Raw genomic sequence first — 16303 nt, 5'->3', positions numbered from 1 at the left:
ATCGCAGTGCTCCGCTGTGCTCCGAGGTCGGCGGTGGCGACGGCGGCGGCGGCGACGCACACAAAAGCGGATTGTGGCTTCACTGGTGCTCGCGGCGGGCGGCAGCGGGGCACGGGCGGCGGGGCGTGTCGGTGGCCCCCGCGGGCGCGGCGCGGGCGATGAGCCGGGGCCCGGCATGGCCTCCGCGCGGCCGCCGGGCAGGGCCTGTGCCTCGGCGTCCGCGCCCGCGGGGCTCCGGGCTGGGCCGGCCGCCTCCCGGGAGTCCGTGGACAGCAGCGAAGCGGAGGAGCGCTCGTTGCAGCACATGCTGCGCGCCATAGCCGAGGAGCGCGGACGCCTTAGCCTGCGCCGTGAGGTCTGCGGCCTGGGTGAGTGACGGGGACGGGCGCGCGCGTGAGTGTCCGCGCGAGTCCACCTCCGCTAGTCCCCCTGTGCTCCTTGCCCTCCGTGCATCCCCACCGCCCTGGGCTCTGTCTTTCGGGACCCCAAGTCTCAGTGTCTTTTTGGTACCACAGAACCCCGATCCTTGTGTCTCCGCGTCCCTATCTTCCTCTGACCGCCAGGATATCTGTCCCAGCTCCTTCTTCCTCTTCGTGGTTCCTTAACTCTTCTTCCTTCTCCTGGAAGATCTGGGGGCCCCACTGCTGCTGCAGGGAGTGTGGGCGTGAGATTTTGGGAGGCCCTTGAGTTCAGAGTTCAAGGCAGTGTGCCCTGACCACATTCCCCAGCCCACATGGAAGACCGCGGCTCTTGATTGCTGTAGCCTTTGTCTTTCTGCACCTAAAGGTCCTCTTGTCCATTAGCTCTACAAGGGACCTGTTGGGCCTCTGCCCCTTGACCCACCTACTTAGCACTGGAATCAGGGATTTGCTACAGCCTCTCCGGGTGTGATTCTGGTCTAAGGAGTCATTCAGCTGCTGGGTGGGGTGGGGGTGTCTCATTGTTTGAAAGGGCCTGGGAGGTGTGGGTGGGGTCGTCTTGGATGTGAGGTAATGCATAACTGATACATTTGCCCAGAACCATGTGGCAGAAACCCCCTCCCCTATAATCTTGGGCTTGTCATTTTCTCTAAAAAAAAAAAAAAAGACCCCTCCCTTCTTCATGTAAGGAATGACTTCATTCTATGTTGTGTCCCCTCACCCCCACCTCCCTGTCAGGGCTTGAGTTCTCTTTGAGGGAAGTAACAGCCTTCTAGATCCTGTCAGTGCTCCAAAGTGGAAGTGTACCCTGGTACCCTGGTAGGACCACAGTAGCAGAGGGAGAGGGTAACACCTGGAACTCAGGGTCCCTTGGTAGGCCACGCCCGGGAGGCTCTGTGAAAAGCAGAAGTGAATTTCAATTCTTTTTTTTTTTTTTTTTTTGAAGGAGACTTTTTTAGCACCTGGCCTTCTTAGGCAGCAGGGTCTAGCCCAGCTCACCTCAGCAAAGTTCTCTTGTCAGGCAGGTACAGCCACCTGGGGGTATAGATAAGGACACAGATTTTAGTGGGTTTTTTTCTCCAAAAAGGTGTCCAGAGAATGGTTTGTAGCTGATTTAGAGTGTCCTTATTAATGGACTCAGTAAACATGTATTTGAGCACCTACTGGGTGCCCACCTGTTAGGGCCAGCTGTCAACCTGGCACAGAATGTCTGAATTGGGGAGGGTCTGGGCAACCGTCTGTTGTAAGCCCCTCAGCCCTGTGACCTCTGCAGCTCCAGGTAGCTCCTTCACACTCCTCTCTGCACACACCTTTGTGGTCCCTGACCAGAAAGCATCATCATGTCTGTTATAATATAGTCTCTACTCCTAGACAGCCTTCAGGGTCTTTCCCTAAGAGCAACGAATAATCCCAGAACTCAGCCTTACCTAGGACTCACTACACTCTAGGTGCTCCGTGCACGCTCTGTCAGTTCAACTCTAACACAGTACCACTTTTGCCAAGCAGGAATATAATCTGTCAGCCATAAGGAGCCCTGTTCAGGGGCACCCAATGAGGAAGTGGCACAGCTGGCTAACTGCTGGCTCTTCTGGCCCCAGGGCTTTGCCACATCCCCAGCCAGGCCTGCTGGACCTGTTAGCTCATACAGTGACCAGGTCATCACTTCTCCCAGTCTTCAGTGTCCTCTTATAGGCTTCCTCCATTACCTAGTTCTTAGACTCTAGTGTTTTGACGTTCTGGAAGGCAGTGTGTGCCGGTGTTTCCTCTGCCTGGGAAGCTGCTCCTACTCACTTGCTCCTCAGACACTGTAAGTTCTCCTTTGAGTCTCAGCTCCTAGCTATTGCCAGGAATCCATCCTCCACACCCGTCACATAGCCCTGTCTCCTCTGTCCTAGACAACTGGCGCGACTGTAGCATTATGATGAGCCGTGTGGGTGTCCCTTCAGCTAGCCTTAAGAGCCACGAGGGCATTGCCCAGTCCTCCTGTTGGTGCCTAGCACGGGGACACATATAGAACATGTGGTCGGTAAACATAGGGAACAAATGAAGCATTTCCCCCGCTGGTGTGCAAGCAGTGTGGATGGCCAAGGTGAATGGAGCCTTTGCCACTTAGGAGAGCCTGCAGGGACAAGCCTGAGACTTGGCTTGGGGACTTGATTAGATGCTTTTTGATCTTCTTTGATAAACTACCTAACAGAAGCTATTCAGGGAAGGAGGGGTTTGTTTTGGCAAGGATAGAGTTTATCATGGTAGCTGGTGCTTGAGGCCACTGCTCACATGGTGCATGTACACACACACACACACACACACGCACACGCACACGCACACGTATGCACGCGCATGCGCTGGCACCCAGCTCATGTCATGTTCTTTCTATTCAGTCCAGAACCCTGTTCCATGGGATGGTGCTGCCCATATTCAGGGCTGGTCTCCCCATGTGGATTAACCCAGTCCTGACAACCTCTCAAAGACTTGCCCAGAGCCTTGTTTCTTTCTTTTTTTTTTTTTTTTAAAGATTTTATTTATTTATTATATGTAAGTACACTGTAGCTGTCTTTAGGTCTCATTATGGGTGGTTGTGAGCCACCATGTGGTTGCTGGGATTTGAACTCAGGACCTCTGGAAGAGCAATCAGTGCTCTTAACCGCTGAGCCATCTCACCAGCCCCCAGAGCCTTGTTTCTTAAGTGATTCTAGATCCTGTCAAGATGATGGTGAATATTATCCATGACAAGCCTAATGGCTGGCCCACACACCTAGAACGTAGGAACTCAGAACCTGGGTCAGAGTACTCTACATCTGGCATGTGGTCAGCTATGCTCTCAGCCTGCAGGACAGCGTTACGTTTTTGTTTGGTTTTGCCTTTGTGTTTCTGTTTTGCCCTCTGGATTATTCCATCTTGCCACCCTCACTTCCTAGCTGTGACGACCTGTTGAGTGTTGGAATAAATTTTTTTTTTTTAGTTTTTTTTTTTTAGTTTTTCGAGACAGGGTTTCTCTGTGTAGCCCTGGCTGTCCTGGAACTCACTTTGTAGACCAGGCTGGCCTCGAACTCAGAAATCCGCCTGCCTCTGCCTCCTGAGTGCTGGGATTAAAGGTGTGCGCCACCACGCCCTGGGACTCGAACCTAGAACCTCATGCATGCTAAGCCTTGTCACTGAACAACACCCGCGGCCCATTATGAGTTCGGGTGTTTGAGGCAAGTGAGTTAGTTACTCAGAGCTATGCTGTGGCCTCAAAGACTGTTGTTGTCCCCCAGGGGTGGTTCTGAAGGTGTCCAGGGAGCCTGGGAAAGCTGTCCTGACTGAATCAGTGTCTGTTTATGATGAGGAAGCTGCTGGCCCCACCCACATGGTGGTCACTTGACCCCGGAGATGAAAGGCGCTTTGTAGCTACACACCTGACTTCTGACTCTTCCGCAATGGCCTCTACAGGAGGAACATTTTTTGAGCCCTGGCTGAGTGCTAGGTCTTGAAGCTGGTCCCTGCTTCATTGCAGAATGCGGTCTCTGAGGGGAGAGGGGTGTGCAGGTAACTGCTAGGTTAAATAAAACCCTGCTGGGAAGCAGCCAAGGTTGTGGCTGCCCATGCAAGATTTTGATGTTTCCACAGGAAACTGCTTATGGCTCTGCAGTTCCCATGGAGCTCTGGTCACCGTGACCTGGGGTGAGTCAGACGGTTCAGCGTCCATGTGTATGCTGCAGCCGACTAGAAGCCCATGGCTTCTCCTAGAAGCGGGGCTTCTCCTAGGCCCTAGATGGGAACATAGGCAAGTCCCTTCATAGGCAGTGTACTTTATCAACCAGTGTGAGTTCTCAGAGGTTGCAGCCCACGTCTTGCCTTTGTCTCTGTCTCCGCTGAGTATATTTGGAGGCCTCTTGCTTGGGTGTTAGGCTCACTGCCTGGTAGGTGGCAGTGGGGGTCCTCCACATGCACAGTGCTGCAGGTCAGGAGGGGTGCACTCTGCTCATTCCTTCTGTTTATCCTAAGTGTGCCCAGGAGGTAGGTCTCATGGCACTGCCTGGAACCCAGGTCTGGAGGGGTAGTATTGTGCCCTCAACCACAAGGGTAGGAAGTGTCGGGGATTTATTGTCGCTTAGGCTCTGCACAGAGCAGAGGGCCACCCAGACCTGTCTTTAGAATGCCAGCAGCTCTGCCAGGTTGGTACACATAGTTGCTTGGCTGAGGTGGACCCAAGAGAGGATTATAGACAAGAGCTAGAGTGGCTGGGCTACCCAGGGAGGAGTCTGTGAATTGTATTGGTCTCTGGGCAGACCTGAGGCTGGCAGGAACCAGTGGGAGGAGCAGATGCTGGGAAGTTTGGAGGGGGGCTGTGAGAGCTGAGGTTGGAACAGTGGCTTGGGTTGAGCGTCTGAGAATTTGGTACTTCCCAAGACTAGCCTCTGGGCGTGTGTAGGCGTGGCCTTGGGCCTGGGCAGGTGTTACCTCATAGAACTCTGAGCCCAGTGTGCCATAGGCCAGATGCTCTTACAACTGTAGCCTTTGCTGTAGCTTGGCTCCTATGTGGGAGGCTCTGCTGTCACCCTGTTTCACAAGGTGGAACCTGAACTTCAGGGGCTCTCTTGAGGTCATGAAGTTGGGAGGCCTGGCCAAATCCAGCTGAGGCTGGTGAGAGGCAACCTGGAGAAGGTTCAAGAAAGATGAAGGAGAAAGGACTGCTGCCTGCCATGAGCCCGTGTCCCACTGTGTGGCAGGTTCCTGGAACCACTCTTTGAATTGGGGTGAGCCCTGTGCACTCCCAGCTGACCCTGTGGCGTTTTAGTTATAGTGGGGAGTAAGTCGTGGCTGGGGATTCTTTGGGAAGTATGGCTGGAGGGAGGACCATGGGGACCCTGACCAAGTACCTCCTCTATGTCCTGACTATAAAAAAAAAAAGGAGGGCTGGCGAGATGGCTCAGTGGTTAGGAGTGCCGACTGCTCTTCCGAAGGTCCCGAGTTCAAATCCCAGCAACCACATGGTGGCTCACAACCATCCGTAACGAAATCTGATGCCCTCTTCTGGAGTGTCTGAAGACAGCTACAGTGTACTTACATATAATAAATAAATAAATCTTTAAAAAAAAAAAAAGAAAAGAAAAAAAAAGAAAGGAGACAGGCTCTTTGGGGACATGGGGATTATACAAAAAAGCAGCAGGTAGGAAATGAGCCATGGCGTGCATGGATGGGCTCAGCATAAGCTCTGGTAGAGCCACTGCAGGCTGAGCCCTGGGAGGATGTCTGTTGGGACATCTGCCCATAATGTTTATTTTAGGATCAAGAGATGGAGTTGGTAAGAAAGAGAAAGCAGTCCCGAGACTTGGAGGGGGCCAGTGGTAAGCTGAGGGGAAAGCCTCTACAGGGGCGGCTTCTTGTTCTGAAGTTTGGGCTGGCGTGCAGTCACTGGGAAAAGTCTCTCTTGGAATGACAGTAACCCGTCACCCCCGTGACAGTTAGCTGGTTGTGGGCCAGCATGGTGGGAGGAAGTGTCCCTGTGCAGTGGCAACAGTGCCGTTTTCGGTTCCTGGGCCTATTTTAAGGCCTGTGATTCTGGCTTCTGCTAGTTCCTAGGACCGGAGCAACTTTGAGGCTCTCATGAAGTGGAAACCCTGGGCCCCTCCTTCAGGGGTACCTGTGGGCTCTGGACCTTGGGTGCTCAAGAGGCTGTGGTCATAGCTGCAGGGCCAGCCATAGCCAGCCTCCTCGGCATCACTGGGAATGGCTAAGATACTGCACTGCCCTGCCCTGTGGCTTGGCTGAGTCATTTCTCTCCCTCAGGCTGTCTTTCTCCTGACCTGAAGGCTCCCTGTCTCCTTCACCAAGTTGGTCAGGCTCCTGAGTGTCAGCTAAGCCACAAGGCCACTGAAGAGAAGCCTCACATAGGATACTGGGCCTAGCAAACACAGAAGTGGATGCTCACATTCAGTTAATGGATGGATCACAGGGCTCCCAATGGAGGAGCTAGAGAAAGTATCCAAGGAGCTAAAGGGATCTGCAACCCTATAGGTGGAACAACATTATGAACTAACCAGTACCCCGGAGCTCTTGACTCTAGCTGCACATGTATCAAAAGATGGCCTAGTCGGCCATCACTGGAAAGAGAGGCCCATTGGACACGCAAACTTTATATGCCCCAGTACAGGGGAACGCCAGGGCCAAAAAGGGGGAGTGGCTGGGTAGGGGAGTAGGGGTGGGTGGGTATGGGGGACTTTTGGTATAGCATTGGAAATGTAAATGAGCTAAATACCTAATAAAAAATGGAAAAAAAAAAAAAAGCATCCTCCGCCGGGCGTGGTGGCGCACGCCTTTAATCCCAGCACTTGGGAGGCCGAGGCAGGCGGATTTCTGAGTTCAAGGCCAGCCTGGTCTACAAAGTGAGTTCCAGGACAGCCAGGGCTACACAGAGAAACCCTGTCTCAAAAAACCAAAACAAAAAATCCTCCAAGTCACCAAAGAATCTAGCCAATTAAAAAAAGTTAATTTTCTTGGCATGATAGCATATCCCTTTAACCTTAACTTTCAGAAGGCAGAGGACGGTAGATTTCTGTGACTTCCAGATCAGCCAGGTCTTCATAGTGATACCCCGTCAAACAAACAAACAAATAAACAAATAAAATCTTTTTTTTTTTTTAAGATAAAGTGGGCTGGAGAGATGGCTCAGCGGTTAAGAGCACTGACTGCTCTTCCAGAGGTCCTGAGTTCAAATCCCAGCAACCACATGGTGGCTCACAACCATCTGTAATGAGATCAGATGCCCTCCTCTGGTGTGTCTGAAGACAGCTACAGTGTACTTACATATAATAAATAAATCTTTTTTAAAAAAAAGATAAAGCAAATTTGCTGGGTGCAGTGGTATGGAACTATAATGCAACTGTAATCCCAGAACTCTGGAGGCAGGAGGATCACTTTGAGTAAGGCTAGTCCAATCTATACAGCAAGTTTTAGGCTAGCCTGGGCTACTTATGAGACCCAGTCTAAATATACAGGAACTATGGGTAGTGATGTCCCAACCAGCCTTCCCACCTCAGTTTACCTACTTATTGCCACACTGTGCTGGGTTCCCTGCCCACTGTGTCAGCTCACCTTTGGACAGGGCCACTACTGGGTACATCGTGGTGGAACCCAAGGCAATGTGTATGTCAGGCAAATATCTCATCACTGAGCTGTATTCCTGCCTCCCTGGAAACTTGAAACCCGATGTGCCCAATACCCCCTTCCGGCAAAACATGCATTTATTCCATGGGCCCCAGAGTCTCTGCTGTTAGCATGATTACTGCGTGATCAAGACAACACTCAGGGTTGGTGCCTACTGACCTGTCCATCTACCAACCCCTCCCCCACTTCATAGATGGGGCCACTTGCCACTGAGGCTCAGAAGTGGACAGGTGTCTGTGATGCCCCCTTGCACAGTTGTCACCCCCCCTTGCTGTCATAAGTGGTCTTTGCTCACTCCTCTCCCTGGCTGCCACCATTCCGAGGGACAGGCAATCTAGGGCCTCCTCTTGGGCCTCCTGTCCCATCAGGTTTGGATGGGTTAGGTAGAGCTCCTGAGGGATAGCCTTCAGACATGCTCCTAGGCTCCTAGTGTGAGCCAGGTAGCAGAATGGTCTGAAAATCTGGTATGCAGCAGGAGGGTCTTGGGATACAGCCAGCCTAGCCTTGACCCCAGCAGGGGTGGTGGGACAGGTACAGGAGGTCCTAAGGGGATCCCAACTGGCTCACACAGGACGTGGCCATGAGAGCTAGCAAGAGCAGAAGTGTCTGGCCCTAAGTACTCCCTCCTGGATCCCCATTGGGCAGGTGAGGAGACCGAGGCTCATTGGTGGTAGGTGAAGTTTCCTTATTTTACACATGGGCAAAGAGGACCACAGTATGTAGACATGGAAGGAGCTCCAGGATTTTAAAAAGGCAGAGTAGAACAGGGATGTATCAGCTGGATGGTGTCCACCAACTGTCCCTCTGATGTGCAGAGGGCTGAGGGGCTCGTTTAGGCTTACAGGTTTGGGGTTGTCTGGCCAGTGGAGGATCCTCTGTGAAGGCCAGGCTTACGGCAGAGACCTGACAGTTCACTCTGGAATTGTCTTCCTCTTTTTGGGTGGATATGCGTTTGTGTGATTGTGCATACGCAGCCTGTGAAGGTCAGGGGTCAACTGGAGGAATCTTCCCCAGTCACTCTCCACCTTAGTTTTTGAGACAGGTCCTCTTACCGAACCTGGAGCTCACCTATTTGGCTGGATTGGCTGGCCAGTGAGCTTCGGGGATCTTCGTGTGTCGCTTGGGTGCTTGGGATAAAACAAACTCTCTCTCTCTTATTTATTTATTTAGAGACAGCATTTCTCTGTGTAGCCCTGACTCTGCCATGGAACTCAGTATGAAGGAGACCAGGCTTACCTCGAACTCTCGGAGCTCTGTCTGCCTCTGTCTCCCGAGTGCTGGGATTAAAGGCTTGTGCCACCACCCAGCTGAAGCTCCGTTCTTCATGCTTGTGTAGAAAGCACTTTTCTGACTGAGCCGGCTCCTCAGCTCCAAACCTTCTCTGGCAAGAGATGACACAAGCCCCCAGTTGGCTTTAGGATTTATTGATCTGTCTGAGAAAGGGCTGTGGTAATTATGTAGAGCAAGCTGCCCTTGATCTTATGGCAATCCTCCTATCTCCTCCTCCTCCTACCTCCTCCTCCTCCTACCTCATCCTGCCCAGGACTAGGTTGATTATAGGTGTGAGCCACTACACTCGGCCCTGAGGCTTTAAGATGCTATTTAATGCATATATAAATGACTAGTGTCTGCTTCAGACGTGATGGGGGTGGTGGTGGAATGGTGAGCGGGTCTTCATCTTTGTTGGGTGGTGGTGCTGTTACTGTCGACTGGAAACCCTAGTGTCTGGATGGGCTTTGAATGTATACAATACCTTCCATACATGTCTCTAAGGAGAACCCAAAGCTGTCTTCTCTCAGGTAGCCGGGATTACCTACAGACTGTAGGAAAAGCCTAACCTTTACCAAGGGCCCTCACCTGGATGCATCTGTCTTCCCCCCAGACTTGCTGTTCCTATAGTTGATGGCACAGACATTCAGTGATAGACTGGCTGTGATTGAGGTGGCTTTGGGCTGGGCTCCTGTCTTCTTTCTAAAGCATTGCTTCATAGATATCTTTGCAACAGCAGCCCAAGAGACCTTTGTGCCATGAGAGTCTGACCTTCTACAGTTCCTGCCCATCCAGCCCACATCTTTTTGTTTATTTATTTTTTTAGATGAGCTGTTCATGTAGCCCAGGCTCATGTCAAACTCACAGTGTAGCTGAGAATGACTTTGAACTTGTGATCATTCTCTACCTCTGGAGGGCTAGGATTACAGCTGTGACCTATCACTCTGGGTTCTGTGTGTTGCCAGGGTGTAACCCAAGGTTTTGCACATGCTAGGCAAACACTCAATATACCTCCTGAGCCATAACCCCGCCCTCCAGTGTGTATGTGCATGTGTGGCTGCAGTGTGTATGTGCATGTATGGCTGCAGTGTGTATCTGCAGAGCCAAACTGTGATCCGCTGCCTCCAAGAACATGGAGAGGGAGGGGCCTGAGCAGGAGGACAGAGGGTGGTCTGTAACACCTGTGGTTTCTTTTCACTGCCCTGTGTCCTGCCCAGACATCTAGACCTTCTACTGATGTAAGCATTGTTTATTGATGTGAACAATGTTCTCCCATCTTAGGAACGCTCCTTGAGATCCCAGTATTGAAAGCAGGTTAACACAAGAAAAATATACAGGCTTATTGGGGGTACAGTTCATGTGACTCGGAGTCCTCCTCAAGGTGATGGCCTAAAGCTGTGTTTTATGCTGTGTTGGTTCGTGGTACAGTTGGTTTCGTGGTTCGTGGTACAGTGTTTCGTGGTTCGTGGTTCGTGGTACAGTGTTATGGTTTCACACCTATAATCTCAGCAGTTGAGAGGTGAGGCAGGAGGATTACTGCAAGTGCAAGACCAGCCTGGGCTACAAAGTGAGAGCCAGTCTCCAACAAACGAAGCACATAATAGTCTTAGGAAAGGTAGTTGAATAAAAATACCAATTGGTGCCAGTAAAATGGTCTCTTGGTCTTGGGAAGTGCTGGGGTATAGAGTGTGGGAAGTTAACTCTGAGGGATTCCATCTGTACAGCAATGGAGACGTCGGCCATGCTGGGGCGAGGTTGCTTTTGCCTAACCCGTGTTTTGTAGGTAAGTCCAATAGACTCATTGGGTCCTCAAGCTGGACTTTGGTGGAATGGTCCTTGGGTTTGTCTTGGGACCTTATACAGAAGGGGTAGACATTTGTTTCCTCTTCTTCAGGGAGAGTTCCCACAATACCCTGTGTATGTCCACAAGCCCAGAGGTAGCCTTCCTTGCCCCACGTTTCACTCAGGGATTCAAGCTTCTTTGTTGTTGCTGGGCAGTCACCTGTCTTTATCTGCCTGGCTCTCAGCAGCCACCTGCCAGCTCTGCTGGTCTCCCTTTTAATGACTTCTTGATGCCTACAGAGCAGAAGGCCTCGTAGTGACCCCTGCTCCTCTTCATGGCTCAGGGTTCCTGGGACCCCATCACTCTGATCTCCTTCTACCTGGAACTGTCTGATGGACAGCCTCAGCTTAAGGCCCCTCTGTAGCCTTTTCCCGACACTGCAGCAACTGACCTCCACTCCTTCCTTCTGTCCCCAGGGCAAGATTCCTGTGACCAGGCTTCTCTGTTGTCCCCACTCACCCACCCCTTCCAGTGTCATGTCAGCTCTATTGTGTCCCTTCTTTGTGCCAGCTCAGTGGACATTGCCGCAGCTCACTCCCCCAGGACTCAGAGTGAGGGGATGTGGGCTGTATTGGGTGTTGAGCTGGTGAAAGAGGCCTTTTGAGTGGAGAGGTTGTCAGGTCTTGGGGAGCTGGTCCTTGAGCGAGATATCCTTCTGAATACAGCCACAGGAAAAGAGATTTCTTTGATTCAGGGTGAGATGGGCTACTGCTGCCTACCTTTGGGGAATGAGGGGCAGATAAGAGCCCATGGGGACTGTGGGGACTGTGGTTGTAGTTCCTTCCCCTTAACATTCAGTTTTCTCTTCTACAAATGAGAATCAAGCCACAACTGCTGAAGAACTAGGGCTTCTGTTTGAAACCTGTTACCCTCTCTCCCCCCTCCCTCCCCCCTCCTTCCCTCCTTTCCTCCCTCCTCTTCCTCCTTCTTCTTTTCTGTCTCTCTGTGCCTCTGTCTGTCTCTGTCTCTGTCTCTCTCCCTCAGACAGGGTTTCTCTGCAGACTAGGCTGGCCTCAAACTTAAGAGACTGCAACCTCTGTTTCCTGAGTGTTGCCGCTGCCGCTGCCACTGCCACTGCCACCACCTTTGAAGCCATCAGTAGTGCCACCGTGTGTGTGCTTAGGTTCAGGGACAACGGACATGAAGGAAGACAAATGAGAGGCACACTTCTACCCTCTGCACCATGGAACTGAGTCCTGCTGTCTTACTGTCCTGAGAGAGCTGGGACTCCACACTTGGAGCCTCAGGCAGAGAGAGCCATGGGTCGCCTGCTTGGGCTGCTGACTCAGGAGGTGCTGATTCTGCCAGGCAGGGAGGTGGGGCTGGGATTCCAGAGGATTCCTACCCCTCCGCTTGGTTCTCCTGGGAGTCCTCTCCCCATGGAGAGCCTGGTGGGATGAATCAGCCTCAGCTGGTGCTGCAGCTGCGATCAGCTGATGTCATCCTCCTCCAAGGGCTGTGTCAGGGGAGCCTGGGTGCACCCAGGAGAGTTCTCTGAGCTCACTGGAGAGCTCTGAGCAGCACGGACCTCTCCTTGACCTGTGCATGCTTTCTGCTGAAGGACTAGGGCATCTGTTTGAAACCTCTCTCTCTGTCTCTCTGTCTCTCTCTCTGTCTCCTTCCCTGTCTCCCTCCCTCCCTCCCTCCCTGCCTCCCTCCTTTCCTCAGACAGGTTTCTCTGCATCTTTCTATAGGGAGTGTAACCCCTGTTGGCATATGCAGTGGGACTTAGGGGGATTGGGACAGTTGCTCAAACTCTCAGTGGCCTTAGGCAGGGACCTAACTCTCCTGGGCTTGGAGCTGCAGGCTGTCCATTTTCACACTTGGACAGGTCTGTATCAGAGGGGCCTTTGATGCCCTGTTCTTTCCTAGGTGGCCCTTTGCTGGGTTGACACACAAGGAAGCACCCAGCCCTGGCTTCAGAGGGTGGGTAGACCCAGAAGTGAGAGAAGAGAAGGGATCTGAGAGAGTTGGTGATGGAGTGGGCCAGTCCAGGAGGAGAACATTGCTTGCTGTGGACTGAATGAGTGATGAGGAGCCTGCCAGGACTACCTGGCAGTGGGAAAGGTGTGTCTGGGTTTGTTTTCCTCCTAAAGGGGGTGCCTAGGTGACTGTGAAATTAGGGAAAGATCTAGGGCTGGATAGCACTTGGGGTTACAGAGCCTGCAGCAAGCCAGTGTAGACAAGATACAGGTACATGGGTGGAGCTGGGATGCCTGGATCCTGGCCAGAGCCTTGCATAGAGTAAGGTGAAGAAATATATGAAGAGTGAAGCCCACATTCCCAGCCCTGGCTGCTGGCTGTTGCACCTGTCAAGGAGTGGCTGCACTGGCTGGGGAGGGTGGGCTTCTGAGGTTCCGTGACTCACCTTCTGCCCTGTAGTACCTGCGTGGGAGCCAGAGGAGGGGAATAGTGGCTAGGTCATGTAAAAATAACCTCCAGCCTAGGGAGGTGGAGGTGCTGGGGTTGCTGGATCACAGATCCCACCGGGTCAGAGTGCCCTGTGAAGTGTCACAGAGCTAGTTCTCTACATGGAAACAAAAGCTACTATGGTGGTGATCTCGGAGTTGGGGGTTTTTATCTAGAAACCTCTCAGTTTGTGAGATGTTCCAGGGAGCATCACGGTGGCCTGGAGGCAGGCTGTGGGTGGTGATGGCAGGTGCCATGCTGGTCATGTGGGTAATTTTGTGGCATTGCCGCTGCAGAGAAAGCATGAAGGATGGCTCTTGGGGGGTGGAATCCTGCAGGCTGCCCCAGAGAAAGCCCACACACTGGCAGGCATGGGGACAGCCTGCAGTCTGAGCATCAGCCATGACCTTGCTGGGCAGCCTGGACATCAGCATCTGCTTTCCTAATTGAAGCGGCTTCTAAGGGAGTTCCAAGGGCTCTGAGGATTTTCCTTGTATTCTTGCTGATGGTGGTTTGGGCACTGTGTACAAATTTGCCTTAGTGTCTCAGAGAATGCACCATATGTTCATGTGTTTGAGGTCACATTTGCTGGTTGCCTACTGTGACCTCTGTCAGCAAGATGTAAGGACCCTCACAGATGGGAAGTAAGAAATCACCATGACAAGGCTGGAGCAAAGGGCTGAAGGTGTGGCCTTGTGGGCAGATGTATGTGGCAGTGGTCTGTTCCTGCCACAGAGCAGCAGTGGTAGGCCTGACTGGTGGTGACTCAGGCCTTGAGCCTCAGTTTCCCATCATGTGAATAAAGTCCATGGTAGATGCTATGAAGATCAGAGTGGGCACTCAAAGGGGATCCAGCCCCATGGTGCAGATAGCATTTAGCATGTTTGGAAAGGTGCTGCCTATCAGAGGCAGCCTGGAGTTGGGGGTGAGTGGGCAGACAGACCCCAGGAACTGAGGATATAGCTACTCTCACAGGTCACAGCTACTCTCACAGGGAACAAATACTGCTGCTGAGGGAGGTGTGGCCTCTGTGGAGGTATTTAGTCAGGGGACAGGGGTCAGGGCTGGCTACTGTATTTGGGGAGTGAAGGGCAGATTTGTGGGTGCTATCTGGAGAGCATGGGTCATGTGGTGAGAGAGCCTGAACTTCCTGAAGAAGATACAGGACCAGCTCAGCCTGACTTGGACATCCGAGTCATCCACACCCCACTTCCCTTGGGATTGCTCATGTGGGACCCGACTGACCAGTTCTTCATCCAGGGCCTCATCAGGGCAGCCTGGCTTCCTAGGACAGCTTCTTTGTGCTTTGTGCCCCAGGGAACGAGGGCCCTCAGTACCCAGGCACAAGATGATAAAAGGCCTATTGAGGCCACAAAAGCCTATTCATCCTGCTCAGGGGACCAAGGGCTACCCTTGGACTCTTGTCAAAGACAGTCGGCCTCCTGACCTCTGCTGTTGGGAGGTATCCAGAGCCCAGCAGTGTCCATTGCTGACCAGGTGCACTCTCCGGAGGACCTTGTCCTTGCAGCCCACAGTTGGGTCCAGGCCAGGTGCTAGCATGCACGTGCCACAGCAGAGAGTGCCCCCACCCTTCACCAGACTGTTTAGAGGTTTATCCTTGGAGGGTAAACACCAACCAGCAGCCAGAGTGCCCGTGAGGTCTGCCCCTCGTGTTCTGATTCCTCACTTCTCTGGCTTCCCCTGCCCTCCCTTGGTACAGGCCTCTCTGCAGTGGTCTTGAGTGCAGCTCCAGTCACTTCTGCTTACTCTTTGCCTACCTAGCTTATAGTTCAGCCCTGAGCTGAACTCTCCTCACTGTAGAGCTGCTGGCAGCTAGACCAGGGTGGCCTGCCTGTCCAGCTCTTGTCCCCTGCCTGGCTACGAGCGCCACCTGACAGCAGCCTGTATAGCAGGCGCTTGGGATGCTCCACACCATGCAGGGGTGGGTGCTGGGTGGATGCTGGGTCCACAGTCCTGCAGGGGCCAACTGTGTTCCTGGGTACCCTCTCCCTGATGCAGCATCCTTGCCTGTACGGACAACAAACTTGCAGACGGAATGCTCCAGAACCACTGTAGACACTTGGATTTTTTTCCCCCCAGTCTTCCTATGCATTACAAACAAACCCAAAAAGCCAGGTTCTCAATATATATATATATATATACATACATACATACATACATACATACATACATACATACATACGTGTGTGTGTGTGTGTGTGTGTGTGTGTTCAGTTTCTGTGTTCTGGCTCTCCTGCTGTAAGCAATTTTCTAGTAATTATGTAGCACTAAATTCTGGCATTTGCTAACTGTAGTTGCTAGAACTGTCTCGGTCCCTTGTTAATTTGGCTGTGTATGCATGGTGTGTGCAGGTTGATGCTGCATGTCTTTAGTTTTTGAGACAGGGTCCCCTCACTGAATCCCAGGCTTGCTGATCTAGCCAAACAGGCCAGCAAGCCCCAGGCACTAGCCTGTCTCACCTCCCAGTGCTGGGACCAGATGCCCACACTGTCACATCTGGCTTTTGATGTAGGTTCTGAGGGAATTCTCCTGCTTTGTGGCAAGCACTTCCATCTCCAGAATCCCTGTCTTGGTTCCTTCTGTTTGATTTTTAAGTTAGGGGTCTTACCTTGCAATCAGGGCTGACCTCTAATTCTCAATCCCCCTGCCTCAGTCTCCTGCGTGGTGGGATCATATATAGACAACATGTCCAGCTATTTTTTGCTTATTTTTTTCAGATCAACTTAAGATATAAAAATTAAAATATATAAGATAATTAAAAAAAAAGATGTACTTATTTTTATTTTAATGTGGGCTAGTCTTTTGGCTGCTTGTATGTCTGTGTGCGTGTCTCAGATGCCCTGGAACTGGAGTTACAGGCAGTTGTGAGCTGCCGTGTGGTTGCTGGGTATTGAATGCAGGACCTCTGGAAGAGCAGTCTGTGCTCTTAACCACTGAGCCACTTCTCCAGTCCCTGTAAGACGATTCTTAATGACAACCCTAGCTTGGGGCATAGCTTAGTGGTATAGTGCATGTTAGGTCAGCACTCACAAGGCCCTGGGTTCGATCCCCAATACCATCCTCTGCCAAAACCCAGTCTTTAAGGACCATCGAGATCATCGGCTCAGTATGTAAAAGTGTTTGCTACCAAACCTGACAACCTGAGTTCAGTCCCCAGAACCCACATCACAGAAGAGAAGTGGCTCCCACACGC

At 52.0% G+C, this 16303-nt stretch overlaps 1 protein-coding gene across 1 annotated transcript in view; it reads left to right on the top strand.

The window, feature by feature from the left end:
• Positions 1-5: 5 nt before the first annotated feature.
• 5031439G07Rik (RIKEN cDNA 5031439G07 gene) overlaps positions 6-16303 on the top strand; it is a 44036-nt gene continuing 27738 nt past the window's right edge. Inside the window, exon 1 of the mRNA NM_001033273.3 lies at positions 6-368. Coding sequence (NP_001028445.2) covers positions 305-368 — 64 coding nt within the window. The 5' untranslated portion in view covers positions 6-304. The remainder of the gene's footprint in view (positions 369-16303) is intronic.

Source organism: Mus musculus, chromosome 15, assembly GCF_000001635.26.
Source record: "Mus musculus strain C57BL/6J chromosome 15, GRCm38.p6 C57BL/6J".
NCBI lineage: Eukaryota > Metazoa > Chordata > Mammalia > Rodentia > Muridae > Mus > Mus musculus.
The sequence above is the reverse complement of the archived record's forward strand: the minus strand, read 5'-3'. Positions and strand labels throughout refer to the sequence as shown.